The sequence below is a fragment of the Ciconia boyciana genome, chromosome 13 (assembly GCF_034638445.1).
Source record: "Ciconia boyciana chromosome 13, ASM3463844v1, whole genome shotgun sequence".
Lineage (NCBI taxonomy): Eukaryota > Metazoa > Chordata > Aves > Ciconiiformes > Ciconiidae > Ciconia > Ciconia boyciana.
The window spans coordinates 139803-153881 of NC_132946.1; the positions used below are offsets into that span (position 1 = coordinate 139803).

At 38.9% G+C, this 14079-nt stretch overlaps 1 protein-coding gene across 3 annotated transcripts in view; it reads right to left on the reverse strand.

Moving 5' to 3' along the window:
- The window catches only part of KCTD5 (potassium channel tetramerization domain containing 5), a 38156-nt gene extending 24107 nt beyond the window's left edge, over positions 1 to 14049 (reverse strand). Inside the window, exons 1-4 of one of the 3 annotated variants that reach the window (XM_072878452.1) lie at positions 13555 to 14049; positions 3251 to 3359; positions 2035 to 2126; positions 804 to 899 (exon numbers count right to left, since the gene is read on the reverse strand). In XM_072878452.1, coding sequence (XP_072734553.1) covers positions 804 to 899; positions 2035 to 2126; positions 3251 to 3359; positions 13555 to 13797 — 540 coding nt within the window. In that variant the 5' untranslated portion in view covers positions 13798 to 14049. The remainder of the gene's footprint in view (positions 1 to 803; positions 900 to 2034; positions 2127 to 3250; positions 3360 to 13554) is intronic. The other 2 variants (XM_072878451.1, XM_072878453.1) reach the window with 2 other exon arrangements.
- Between the last annotated feature and the right edge of the window lie 30 nt (positions 14050 to 14079).

A 14079-nucleotide genomic window follows, 5' to 3' on the forward strand; every position in this document is an offset into this window, starting at 1 on the left:
GTTGTGTTATTAGAGTGAGACTGCACAGGATAAGGGGCTTGTGCTTATTCCAGTATCTCCTACAGTTGGCACCAGACACTGAAAAAGATGCTGGCAGCTGAGCACGTGTGTCTCACTCCAGAGTTAACAGATTTATTGCTCCAATGCAGTTTAAATATTCTGGTAGGTTAGGAACGTGAAAGGATGAAGAGGCCACGTAGTTAGTTTCTTATTTACAGACATCAGCGAAGATAACAGAAAAGATCTTCTTGCAATTTTACAGTGTGTTCTTGAATGTACACACAAAGCTATTTTTATGCAGTTCAAAGAACAAAAACATTCACATAGCTCACACCTATCCAGCTTCACATCCACGCTGGTTAAGTTCACTCTCCTATGTGTATCAGTTCTTTATATGAAGAACCATTGTTTGGGCCTGACAAACATTTATCTCCCAAGCTCATGTCTTTTACCCAGAGCTCTTTATATCTGACCTACCATTCCTATAAACTTGTATTAGTTAATTTTGGTTTATTCACCCTTCAAATGCTCGTGTGTAGAGACTGAAGAATTACATTTCAAACACGATGTAGATGTTTTTATAGAAAGTCAGCACAATTGACCTCCTGGAAAGCTACAGGTTTTTTGTTCTCTGACAAATAAGAAAACAAATACCAAATTTTAACTTAACTGTGTATCTTTATCTAGCCAATTTCTGAAAATGACTGCACTTAAAAAGACGCATAGAATTGACTTTATACTCCTCTTTCACATAAGTGAATTTTTAGAAGACTTTGTCATTATATCCCATATGGTTTTTTTACCTGTTCAAATTTCCAGCCATCGGACATTGTGGAAACCATTTGAGTGAGTTCCTCTTCCTGGCACTGCAGCACCCTGTACACATGTTTGACTGGCACCTTCAAGAAGAAATACAAGATGCTCAATACAGCATGGAATTCACTATGTTTGTGACTTGTCTAAAGTTGCCCTTATTCTTTAGAAATGGTAAGCAACACCACCTTGAACACCTTGTCTTTTTTTTTTTTTTTTAAAGAAATCTCATCTGTTCAGAATCACCTTGCAGAAGACCCAATGCTTCGTGGGGACTAAAAGTGCTACGTAACAGTTATAACAACATAATCTTAAGACTTACCTATCGTTCCATGTGGTAGCAAACCACATCATTCAAAATCAAGGCTGAGGTTCTGCAGAGGCCTACCTAACTTTAAGGAATGTCTGACCATATTAAAAAATGTCTTTATTTCCCTGTCAAAGTCTCCCATCCAGAGCAATGAATAACTAGGACCATGTAAGCTGAAATCCTTTAGAAAATGCTATCAGAGCAACTCTGCTATCCCACAACCCGGCTTCAAGAGAAATTTGGCAACATGAGTTTGTAATATCTCCATGAAGACTCAGTTATCACGGAAGGCCAGAGTCGCAGAGTTAAAGAACAACCTTGAGTACTTTCTTTACTTAACGGTTTCTCTATCATATTCACTTTCGTGAAGAAATATGATCTGCTACGAGAAGAGGCAGAGTCTTCTCAACTACAGAGCACTACAAATAAAGAAACTAACTTTGCTACAAAAGCGTATGACAGGAGCTAACCAGCATCTGTATGTATGCTGGATAAACATACTGTATAAACAGCAGTTATACTGTAGTTAGGCAATCTCATCATATTCAGAGTATTTAAATGTATATGAGAAACATACATTCTACAAAAGCTGTTTTCTAAAATAACTATTTCCAGAAATGGTATTATGACAAATTCTACTATTACCAGACATTTTTGAACAATTCTTTAGAACGTTTTCAGGTTTTGAACAAGAACTGGAACCATATGCCTGTGCCCTTTGTAAGCAGACTGGCAGGCACTGGTGGTTAAGAATATTAATCTTTGCGTACTAATGGTTCCAGCTCAGCCAGTGATGGAGACAGCCATTCAGTATCTTACTGGAGAAATGAGAAGTTAAGGAAAAAAAATGGAACCGACCCACTACTTGCCATAGAACAAAAAATCAAAAACACACTAGAAAACAGCCTCACCTGTGAGATTTTGCTGTCTCTTTCTCTTATTTTGTCCTTTACCAGTTTTATTAGTGATGTGATATTGTAGAATTCAGCCTCTTCCAGTACACCTAGTATGAGAACATTTTTTGGAAAGAGAGTGTAACCAAAGATTCCAGGCCAAAATCACCAACCAGTTCCTAAGATTATCTTCTCTACAGCTATAGAAAAATGATTTATTTTGCCCTAGGAGAAGTTCATTTACGAACCTAACGATTCTGGCTTCCTTCAGGCACATGTAGTTCAAAGTTTAGCTCATTCTGAAAAACTGTCTTAAAAAAACCCCGAAGAAAACTGATGCCATTTCACAGACAGAATGAGAGGCAGGAAACAAAAAAAGGAGCACAAATGCCGCTCCATAGGAGACTGATGGACCACCATAGCTCAGGCCCCGCCTCAGGCTGGAATACGAAAGAGAAATTCAAATAGTCCTACTGAAAAGCTCTGCGGCTGCTAGTGTGCAGAAAATTTTTCTTCCTGTCATTTGAGATCTTAGACCCCGAAACAAAAGCTTAAAGATACATACTACAGGCTGCTCCTACTCACACGTTCAAGTCTTACCTGTTCTCCACACATACTATGTGTTTAACAAGGCATATGGAAATTATATTTCCTGCTAATTTTGTTAGACTGTATTTCTCTTTGATCGATTTCTTCAATACCCTATCAATATAGTTCTAGTACCATATGGTTTAAAACAGTCACCCCCCATTAGGGTAAAACTGATATGAACTGGGGACAGGGAGGGAGAAGCTGGGGGCAGAATTTACTCTTCAAGAGCACATTCCACACATCTGAACATCCCAGAACTTTACTCTTACTTGGCTTTACATCCTCTAAAGCTTGTTTCACAGCCAGTATTCTTTTGCTTGAAGAAGACTAAACCCAAATATTTCACACAGTCATACAGGAAAGATACAAGATTATAAGATAAAAGGCATCTCCCCTTATGTTTGAATATTTATGTTCTATTTCTAACTGGGGACGGGGGTTGTGAAATCAGGAATCGTACTCGAAACACTCAAATAACAGCATATACTATAACTGCATGATACCTATCAGCTTCGCTTGAAACAGATCAAAATGCTACACTGATTAAGATTTACCATCTACTTTTAAGTTACTTTTGGTGACTCAAAAGCAGTGACAATAATAAGCAAGTGACAAGAAAGCAAGAAATTTAGTAACGTCTTACCTTCCTCAGCTAGGTCCTTGTTAATAACCAGTTTTCCATGTCTGAGATAGTTCAGCACTGGCCCAAAGTAGGTCGGGTCTCTGTCTATTAAATAGGCACCTGTTTCATCCTAGATTAGAAAAAAAAAACAAAACAAAAAAAAAACAAAAAAACCCAAAAAAAAACCAAAACAAAAAAACCCAAAACACCACAAAAAAAGCCCAGACAAACAAACAAACAAAAAAAAGCCAAAAAACCCACAATGATTTGACCGTCCAAGCAGGAACTGCAAGCTAATATTCAGCTTGGCATCTGAATAGTAAGCAGGTATTCAGATATAGCCACATCCCTTAAAGCCAAATTTATTAAAGACATTAAAAGGAATTCAACAATGTAATTGCAATTGTATCACACTGATCCCTCAACTCAATCATGTACTACACAACTTCTCTTACCTGACCAATTCCCCTCAACCCCTTATCGAAGGATTATCAACATTGTTAGCATGAAAGATCTAAGCAGCAAGTGAGAACACTGAAAATTAAGGTTAAAAATAACACTTAAAAACAGGAAACTATCATTTTGTTTGGAAACCTGAACAATCAGAACAAAGGCTACATTCCAATAAGGTTCAAATAGCAGCTTTTTTTTTTTTTTTTTTACATTAAAGGCAAACCAACCCACCTTCTCTTTAACCTCAACACTTTGTTCTAAAAACTTCTGGTTTTGTCTTAGCTCAGATGTACAAATACTCACGGGGTACGGAGAACAGTTGTGTACCAAGCAAGGGTTGCATGTACATCTTCTAAAAAAAAGTATACTGAAGATGCAGTTCCTACCCACCTCATGCGGACAAAGAAGGGATAGATCAAACTAACTGATGCTCAGTTTACTGCATAGACTACAGCATTTTGTGGAACGCAAAACACAGTTCAAGAAATTTACTTGCATAGCTGATATTCTTGACAAAGAGAAAAAGGAGCAAAATTGGTATTTCCTACATAATTTAGAGTCTATGTGTGAACAATACAATACTGACATACTTTGTGCTGGCCAGAGGTCCAAGGAAGATTGATAAGACAGATGTCTAATAGATCCACTGCTCCTTTCTACTATCAAGTGGCTCACTGTCAGTATTAATCCTTTAGTACCTAAAGTTTTGGTGCAATAGATATTCTACAGATATATACTGGAGAGATGTGGCAGCAGCTCAAATACTTTTTCTATTTATTCTTATTTTTAATATTCTAGTAGGTTACAGGAGATACTAAAAAAGCATAACTACCAACAATCCTAGCTAAATTTGAATCATTCTCCCCAAAAACTACATGTGATAGTGATACTTGTTGTTCTGCATAAAAAAAATTCTACTGTCCTTTGCATTTGGATACTAATGCTGATATGTAAAGGTTTGATTACTGAACTGTGATACCTGAAAACTCTCTCTACTTAACAGTACCTAAAGTTCCTAAAATGTTTCATTGGAAAAAAGGTGGTGGATGTATTTTCAGGTACATGGATTTAGTTTCTGGATAACTGTGCTTGTCTAACCAGGGTTGGTAGAATGTAGAAAGACCACAGCCCGAACTACAAAAAACTTAAACATCTTTCTATAATTACAAGCTAAATGCTTTACACCCTTAGACACACTGTCATTTTAGAACAAGTGAAGGGGTGTTATATTTTATATAAAATTAACTGTTCAAAAAAATGGTAATATATTAAAATGTGCTGTCAGCTAACCTACACTCAGAGCAGATAGTGCTTGATGAAGTCTAATTGTCTAATCACAATTTCTTCTGGCCTAAACTCATGGTCTCACAGAAGTGAGACTATGCACCAAAACCAGTAGATAGATGAAGTGCGTAAAATGGTATATTTTTAATGTTTCACATTTAAATATATTTACATTACCAAAACACTTCAAGAATGAACAATCTACAGATACAACCCAAAGAAATTAAATTAGCTGACAACTGTATGAATTATAAGCTGAAAAGTATTATTTAATACAGGAACAGAAACCAGTGAAGTTGGAAAGGAAGATCTAAAACTGGTAAAAAGAAACGCTGTTTTAAAGAAAAAAGCGCAGTCTTTGGTCATGAGTTGAACTGAATTAAGAAGCATATGGGCTTACAAAACTGGAATTCCTCCCAGTTAAGGAAAATAAGTCTCTAGAAACAAGCTTCTTCAATAAATTTATTGTATTCTTTTACACTACAATGTTTTCTCACATCACCCTGAGAAGTAATACTGGCCACCAGCTCTACACCATTACAGAGGTAGACAGGTGGGTCACAGAAGCAAAATAACTAAAAGCTCTAAATGAAGTCTGAAGTAACAACAGTTACTTCACTCCTTACACAAAAGGCCTCAAAAAAAGAAATTTTTCCTTTTCTTTTTATTTTTTTTTAAACGGACTACAGTATCTGAAATTACTCTTACTTGAGTAGATTTCTATATACTAAACAAGCTTCCAACAAAAACACAAAGGGAACAAGCTGTGTCAGGCCTTCTCTTTCAACTTCCACCTCATGAGAGGTCACCAGCAACCTGCATTACCTGAATCCATTAGCCTAGCATGCATATCAGAGCTTATTATTAGCACTTATACCAAACATGCTTTACACATACTGACAGCATCCACCCTGTGAAACATAAGATAGAATTGCTTAGAATTGTCTTCTACCTATTTTTAACTATTTTCCTCATCATCAACCAACTTTTTTTTCTGTTCTGTTGTTCCTCATATCACTTTTTTCCTGTTATACTCACTCCTTTCCTAACCACTATCAAGTTTTCTTCCTTGCCAAATTACCATCTAGAATCTATAAAAATGCTTAATCTTCACACTGATAAATACAAATACCATACCAAACATATGTATAATATACCACATATGAATAAAGCACCATCACACCAGTGTCATAGTTTACTCTATGAAGCCTTTCAGGCAACAATGTGTCTTCAAAAACCAATAAAAAAGAAGAAAAAGGAATCCAAAAGTCTTATAATTTATGGTGTAATAGTAACTTTTTTTTTTTTTTACATGAGTAAATGTCAATAGTTAAAGTTTAAGAACTCTAGCTAAATTCTAACAGTGAGCAATCCAAATTCTGTCAATAGGATTCACTTTAATATGTAAATTCCATGTGAAATCATGAATAGACTGAACAATTCAGAGTAACTGGCGCCTTGCTTACCCAGATTACAGATATGGAAAACATGCATTAATTAACATGCTTCCAAAGAGAAGATGTGTGTCTTGGACTTTGACCTTACAACTCAGGCGTGCTACAGACTAGTGCCAGGGAGTCAAGACCCAAAATGTAAACCACTCAGTAAAGAATATTGTAACAATATGCAAAGAATGCACAGGCAAAAGAGGCAGAAAATTTACTTCCTAGGCATCTTCCTATAGAAAATACCTTCTCACTCCTCCTTTAGAGTGACCTGCCTGATTATTCTTCAACGTACACTAAGCACTTCATGCTGAAATCACTAAGAAAAGCCGATTACACTAGATCTTTAATGATATTTATGTAAACATAAATCCAATAAAAGCTGACACAGTAATGTAGTCATCTGCTCCACCTAGAACTCTCAAATTATGGGTCATAAGTCTTTCCACACCTTCAGAATGTTGTCAGGATTGGCTTCATCCACATGTACGTGAAAACACATTGTATTCTCATGTGTAACTAGCATTTTGGACACTCTTTCTAGAAGAAACATTTTTGGTTTATTGTAATATAAGAATAATAAATTGCACTTCAAACGTGATCTAGACAGTTTAAAGGTGTAGCTACAGTTTGCGCAGACATAACTGAACTAGCTTTAAGCATGCTAGCTTGAACATTCATAGACTGTGTTGTCCCAGCTAGGCTACTCCCTCTGCTAACTAGTTAATTAGGTTCCTACAAGCTTTGAGCAAGTTTGAATCTTCATTGACACAACTAGTGTGGGTATTTCGAAGCCATTTCCCAAGTTTCAGGTGAATACCACAAATGCCAGACAAATCTATATTCTAATAAGGTCTCAGTTTTCTCTCTTGTAGATACATTTTATACAAACAGGCGTTAATGTTTACCAGAACAGTAGCTGAAACTCAACTTTCTTCTCTATTCAGTAGTCACATCAGCCCACATTTCAACCCCATAGGTATTCCATACAAATTGTGCCACTCTTTGTAAGGATACTCACAGCAAATGCTCTGGTCATCTTTGTGCATCCAATACAAAAGTTGGATTAACCACACAGGTTTTTGCATCTTTACCCAGTTCTATTTTTGCATTATGTTCTTCTCTCTACCAAGAGTTTTTCCTTCGTTGTCTGTAAGTCCTAAACCTTTTCCATATCTGCTCCTTTCTACAAGGACACCATTTAAAAGACAACTTTGCTGAGGTACAGTGAAGGCTGCATTTGTTTATTACCACTCTTCCTCACCAATGTTTAGTCCAAGTTACAAATACCACGGAATTTTAGAGGAAGCCTAATAACTTGTTCTTAAATTTTCAATCACCTGGTTCAGCATACCAATAAAAAGTCAGTGTAGCTCACAATCATATTCCTTCTTCCTTAAGAATTAACCCTAAAGCATATCTACAATCCAGCGTTCATGGAGACAGAAGACTCAAAATACACATGTATGTTCAAAGAATTTGAAAAATATTGCCCAAAACATTTAAATGATCATGTATTCCAGTCTCAAACATTTCCACTTCAATCTCTGTAGAGACTGAGGCTCAAAGGAATCATAACGAATACTTAGCCTGATCTTAATTTAAAACATACATAGGACTCCATTTATTTACAGTGAAATTTAACCTCTAGAAAGTAGTGGTGAAACCTAACCATTTTGTGCAAGCCATTCCAATAACTAATTACTGTCGCTGTTAAAAATATGTACTTTCTAGCCTGGACATTTATAGTTTCACACTTCACTAGCTGGATCTCACAATACCTTTGCTAGACTGAACAGGCTTCACTATTAGATTTCTAGTCTCCATGTATGTAATTCTGGACTGAGAAGTCGTTCCTTAAACTCCTTGCCAAAAAAACAGTTTTGCTCTTGATAACCTTCCGTCAAATCACATTTCATCTTGTGACTACCCTCCAAGTTCTCCAGTTTTTTGAAGCGACCTTGAATCATGGATACCAGAACCAGGTACGAGATTCCAGTAGGACTCAGAAGTCGGACCAAATACATACACCTCCCTTATCCCATTTAACATTCTCCCCAAGAATTGCATTAATACACTAGCTGAAATGTCAGAAATATATTTCCAGTTAATTATCTTCATTGAGGTCAAAACTAGTCCGAAGACTTCTCCTCAAATACTTTTCCAGAATGGACACACTCAGAATCCGCACCACCAAGCTCTTGGCTCAAAGCCGTGCACTGTAACATGGGTATCTAAAAAACTGACATCATTTACATATACTGAGCAAGCAGAAGTTCTGCTAAAAGCAGCAATATACACAGAAATACAATAATATTTGGCATGAAATCTGGATTTAGAAATAATTGTCTCCCCTACCCTCTATGCTTTTTGAATCTTGAGCTAGACACCCAGAACACATTTTTCTCAAACTATGTGACCTAAAAACTTTGAGCATCAGCAGACTGCCAGTACTAATCAAAACCACATTAATAATACAAAGCACATAACTAGTCACAAATCTCATGGACAAATAAAGTTTATCTCAGTTTTATCTTAGAATAATAACTACAATTAAGATACTTTTTAGTGCTGACAGTTAAGGATGTGCTGCCAGGAAGATTTTGATTTTTCTAAAACATTCAGTGCTTGCTTGCTTCCTTCCTTAACAGATTCTACCTCAGTACAATTACACTTAACTTCAGAAAGGCATTAAAATTCAAGCGTGAATACTGTTGCCAAAAACCTTATTAAAGAAGGCTGACAATCTTCTTGCTTAGGGGAAAGTTTAAAGAATGACAGAACAGTTTATAAAAGAAAAACTGGTATATAGATAAAATAGGAAGGTGCTGAAATCAGGAAATACCTGGCAGTTAAACTTACAATACAAGCATTAAATAACTTAAACAAGGATGAAAAAGTGAGCAAGACTCTGCTTGTCTATTTTTACATATTCATCTCTAAAGCAAGATTAAACACTCCAGAAAACAAATCCTATTGTGAACAGTAGGTATGACCACTACCACTCATTCATTCGTTTGCTGAAAAGATTCTCAAATAGTCTTAAATACAAAGAAGAGTCTTCAATACAAAGATGCATATCACATTGTGAAACACACTAAATTTGGAGAATCAATCCACTATCTTGTTCCGTTCAACACTAGTTTTGCCACAGGGTGCACCAGGGTTAATCTTCCTTCTGTTGCAAGTGGAAACACACCTGGTACCAAGAGATAGGCTGCACGGCCTTGTTCAACATTAGCACCTGAAGATAATTTGAAGGCAAACATGCTACCTTTCCTGAAGCCTTTGACTTCTTTTTAATAGCAAGCATTAAGGAAATCTTATGATTTATGTAGTTAAATAACAAAAAAACATGTTGGTGTAGAAATTACAGTAGAGGAAAATCGCTATGTATGCAACTGATATTTGTAAAGTACTACCTATGAACTATTTCAGTTTCCTATTCTCATTTCTAATAAACTCATCCAGTTAACCTCTTTCAGAACTTCTTAATGTATCAACACGGTTAAATTTGATATGCCTCACTTGTGGAGTTTAGGCAGAAACAGTACTACTAACTTTTGGCTTTGCTTATAGGTCTGTTCTCATCCAGGATAAGCATTTCTTATGGCTTCATTTTCTAAAGATTCTGATTTGGCAATCTTGCAACGCAAGAAAGAATGTGAACTAAACTTTTTTTCTTCAAAGACATACACTTACTGGTGTACGAGCTAATTTAATTATTGGCTCTTCTGCTTGGTCTTGCTTCTAGATGTGCAATCTGCCTCCCTCCCTTTTGTCAGTCGGGACATTAGAGCTTTCCACAAGCTGCTTTAACTCACTGAAGTTACAAAAAAATATACCTTCTCTTTCATTTTTGCTGAGTTACGTACTTATCAGATGGAGCATGATCAGAGGAATATGAAATGTGCCTATGAACTATAAAACGTGTTTTGTATTATAAGCACAATTCAGTATTAATCTGTTGAAAACACATCTAAAACTTCCCAGAATGAGTTCCTGAAGTGCATCCCAGACAAATTCCCCGTACGGGAAACATGATATACCTTGTTAAGGTTAGACTTTTCATACTTCTTTCAACCAGAGGGCTGTGGCTATCAGTTTTGATAATCTCATCTGCTGGCTCATCCCTCAGGATCCTCCCCACCCGACCTCCCCCACATCCTCATCTAGAAGTAGGGACAGGTATGTCTGGGATGGGTGTAACAGGCATCAGCCCACATACGAGCTCAAATACACGTTCTCTCTCGCTTTAAAGTTTAAAACTAGGTTTTTAAAACCCATGTGATTTTTAGGAAGAAAACACAATGGAATCGAACCCAGGGAATTACAGGTCAAAGACCAGCTCTAATGCTCCAAGCTTTAGGAGGGCAGTATCTTTATCTATTAGCTGCACCTTGTAAGAACGACTGTTTTATGAGCACAAAATTGTGCTGCATAGTAGTAATTGTAAATAATCTTTAGTATATGATTAAGAAAAATACGTCAACTTAGTATCTATCAGGTTACAGCTCATAACTGGACTCCAAAAAGTAATACCATGAGGGGAAAAAACAAATCTATTACTATCAGATTTTGATTTACATATATGTGACAAAGGAGAAGAACCAGAGTCCAGGAAGATAACACAAACATCACCAATTATTCCCTTGAAATATCTGTGCTCATCAGTTAAATGCATCTGATATTCCAAAATTAAACCATACAGACAATCTATTAATGTGCTATTGTATCAAGACGGTATGTTTACAAACTGGTGAGATGTCAGGGAAGGATTTTTTTCCTCTTGAAAGGACATGTATGATATCTGCTATTCAGAGGAAAAAAAGGAACTGCCTGGATTATGTTTTGCTGTTTACAGGACATGAAGAATTTAAAGATTCTGAATCATCCTTGGAAGAAAGGCTCTATGTGTTTAAGTAATCCTAGGTACTGCAATTAATACACTATGATGGGTAATCTAAGCAGTAGGCCACTTCTGCAAAATCCAAGATGACAGCTGACTGCAGAAACCAGGCTCGGAATGGTTGAAGTAAAAAATCAATGACTACAGGTGGTCAAGACAACAGGGCATGAAACTCTGACAAATGTTGTACTGAAAAGAAGACTATAGTGCATACTTAACCAGGAAAGGCTTTGCTTTTTGTACATCAAATTGAAGATGTCCAGGCTCATAAGCCTAAAGAATGCATCTCTGAATAACAGGATTTTCTCTAAATCCAGATTTTCCACAACAATTTGTAGTTCTCTATACCTACTGCTTGCCTCACATTACTGATTTGCACAATAATCTACTAAAGACAACTATATCAGCTACAATTTTATAAAAAAGACTACTCACAATAACAGGACAATGCAATTTGTTTGCATCTTGCTAAAGTGGTTGCCATTAGACTTCTACATTGGCAAAAAAGGATGACACTTAGTAGTATCTAAGCAGCTCAAATAATGTATAGGCATGTTCCCTGTAAGCAAACAATATCTTTCCATAGCTGTGACTGCAGCTAGCTTTAAGTTGTCACGTACACTCTTAACAACTATAACTACCTAAGCCTAGAAACATGAAAAAAAAACTAATCAGGTCTCTCCATATCCTACCAAATAGCTAAATAACCTTAGCATAAATTTATGATTCGCTGCTACAACCCAAAAATGTAAGCGCAGTAAAAAAGTTCAGATTAGTAGCCTCATGAAATTTTTGCAAGATAGCAACACCTCACTGATTGTGCTTGAGAAAGATGATTGATTTCATCAACTGGTGAAAAAAGGCAGCCAAACACCTTAATTAGAACTAACGCATTTCTTCTAAAAATGTGTTTTCTCTGTCTCTCTGATGACATTGAGAGATAGCAAATAAGCACCTTTTTGCAGTAGAACACCTGAAACAGGTGCCTTAATTATTAAGTGTGCCTTATCTTTTCTTTAAGAAACCTTAGAAGAAAGCTTTCCTACTCCCTCCCAAGTGAAGACCGCTTCTGACCTATCAGCAAGCCACCTACATTTTAAAATTTATTTTTATAGGTCAGTTTAAGCTAATCCTCTCCCAAAAACCCAACCCAAACCAAAGACAACAAAAACCAATCCCCATACTGCCACACTTTATGGTATTTTTTCTCTAACTCTGGAACAGTATTCGGGTTCTGTTCCCTATCTTCTTAAGCATTTAAACATCCTTTCTGGAAGTTACACATGAGAAAATTAAGAAATTTACTAATAGCATAACTGGAAAAAAAAAAAAAGAAAAGAAAAGATATCTAAAAATCAATTCTTTATTTTCAACCTGTTGGTTATATATTCAAGGGTTATGAGCTATTCCCTCCTTTTCCCTAAGCGTACTGTCCTGGAAGTCCATTTTTGACCATTATGCTCCAAAATCTCTTTCAGAGCCAGCACTATATATGAATACTTGATATCCATTACTACATACCACTCCATAAATAAAACCTTAATCAGTAACTTTTCTTTCCCTACTAAAAATGAGTCAGAATGAATGCTCGAATATTCAGTATCACCCACCATTTGCAGTCCATGCAGAATAAGTAATATTTTACTCAAAGAATTGCTGAACCACAGAATGCTATGGCTAAGTGAGAGCGGTTATTATCAAAAGTAGCTTGATCTGGTTCTCGAAATTGAACGAGAGGTGATGACAGTGCAGAAATACCAGGACATCGGTGCAGGCAGATACTCCATTAAAACACTAAAACTAAACCCGGCCAGGCAACACAAGATTTTGAACAAACACACGAACGATCCTGGGCTCTCTCCGTCGTATTTAGGAGCAGTTGTGTCATTCACGAACCCAACCGCTTTGCTGCCATCAGCCCACCCCCACCCCCGACGCGCAGGGACTCGCCAAGCAACACGACGCTTCAGAAACTCCCCCGACGACGGCAGAGCCCGTCGCTGCCATTCCGGCAGCCTCTCGCAGCGGCACCGAGCTCCGCGGTCCCCTTCTGCTCCGCCTTGCCGCCAGTGGGAACGCCAGCAGCCCGCCCCGCGGGACCGAACGCAGCGCACCGAGCGCCCGGCACCGCCGGCTCCCAGCGGGACCCAGGCACCGCCGCGACGCTCCCTCCCCGGGCGGGGCCGGCGCGGGGAGGGGGCCCGGCGGAGCGGCGCGGCGGGGCCCGCGCTCACCTTGTCCGAGTCCAGGTCGGGGTCGGCCTGGCAGAGGCGGAAGAGGAAGGACTTGGGGTCCCTGCAGAGCGTCTGCCGAGTGGTCAGGAAGCAGGTGCCCCCCACGTTCAGCCGGACCCACTTGCCGGGCACCGTGCCGGGCGGCGGCGCTGAGCTGCACCAGCGGCAGGGCCCGCCCGGGCCTCCCAGGCCGAGGCCGCCGATCGGGGGAACCGGGAAATCGCAGTGGTTCTCCGCCGCCATCCTCACCGCCGCCGGAAGGGTCCGCCCCAGCTACAGGTCCCCGGCCGCACCTCCCACCGGAAGCGTCCCGCTCGGAACTGCTCCCTTCCCCCTTCTCGCCCAGCGCCTGCGCTGGAGCGGCCTCGTCCGCCGGGGCCGTTCACCACGACCCGAGGACGGGCGGCCGCGCCCCAGCGGGCGGCCGGCGAGCGACGGCCCCAGCAGGCGGCCCGCCCGCCGGCCGCGCCAAGGCCGCGGCCCCGCGCCTCCGACAGCGCCGCCGCTGGGCCGGAGGTCCGTCCC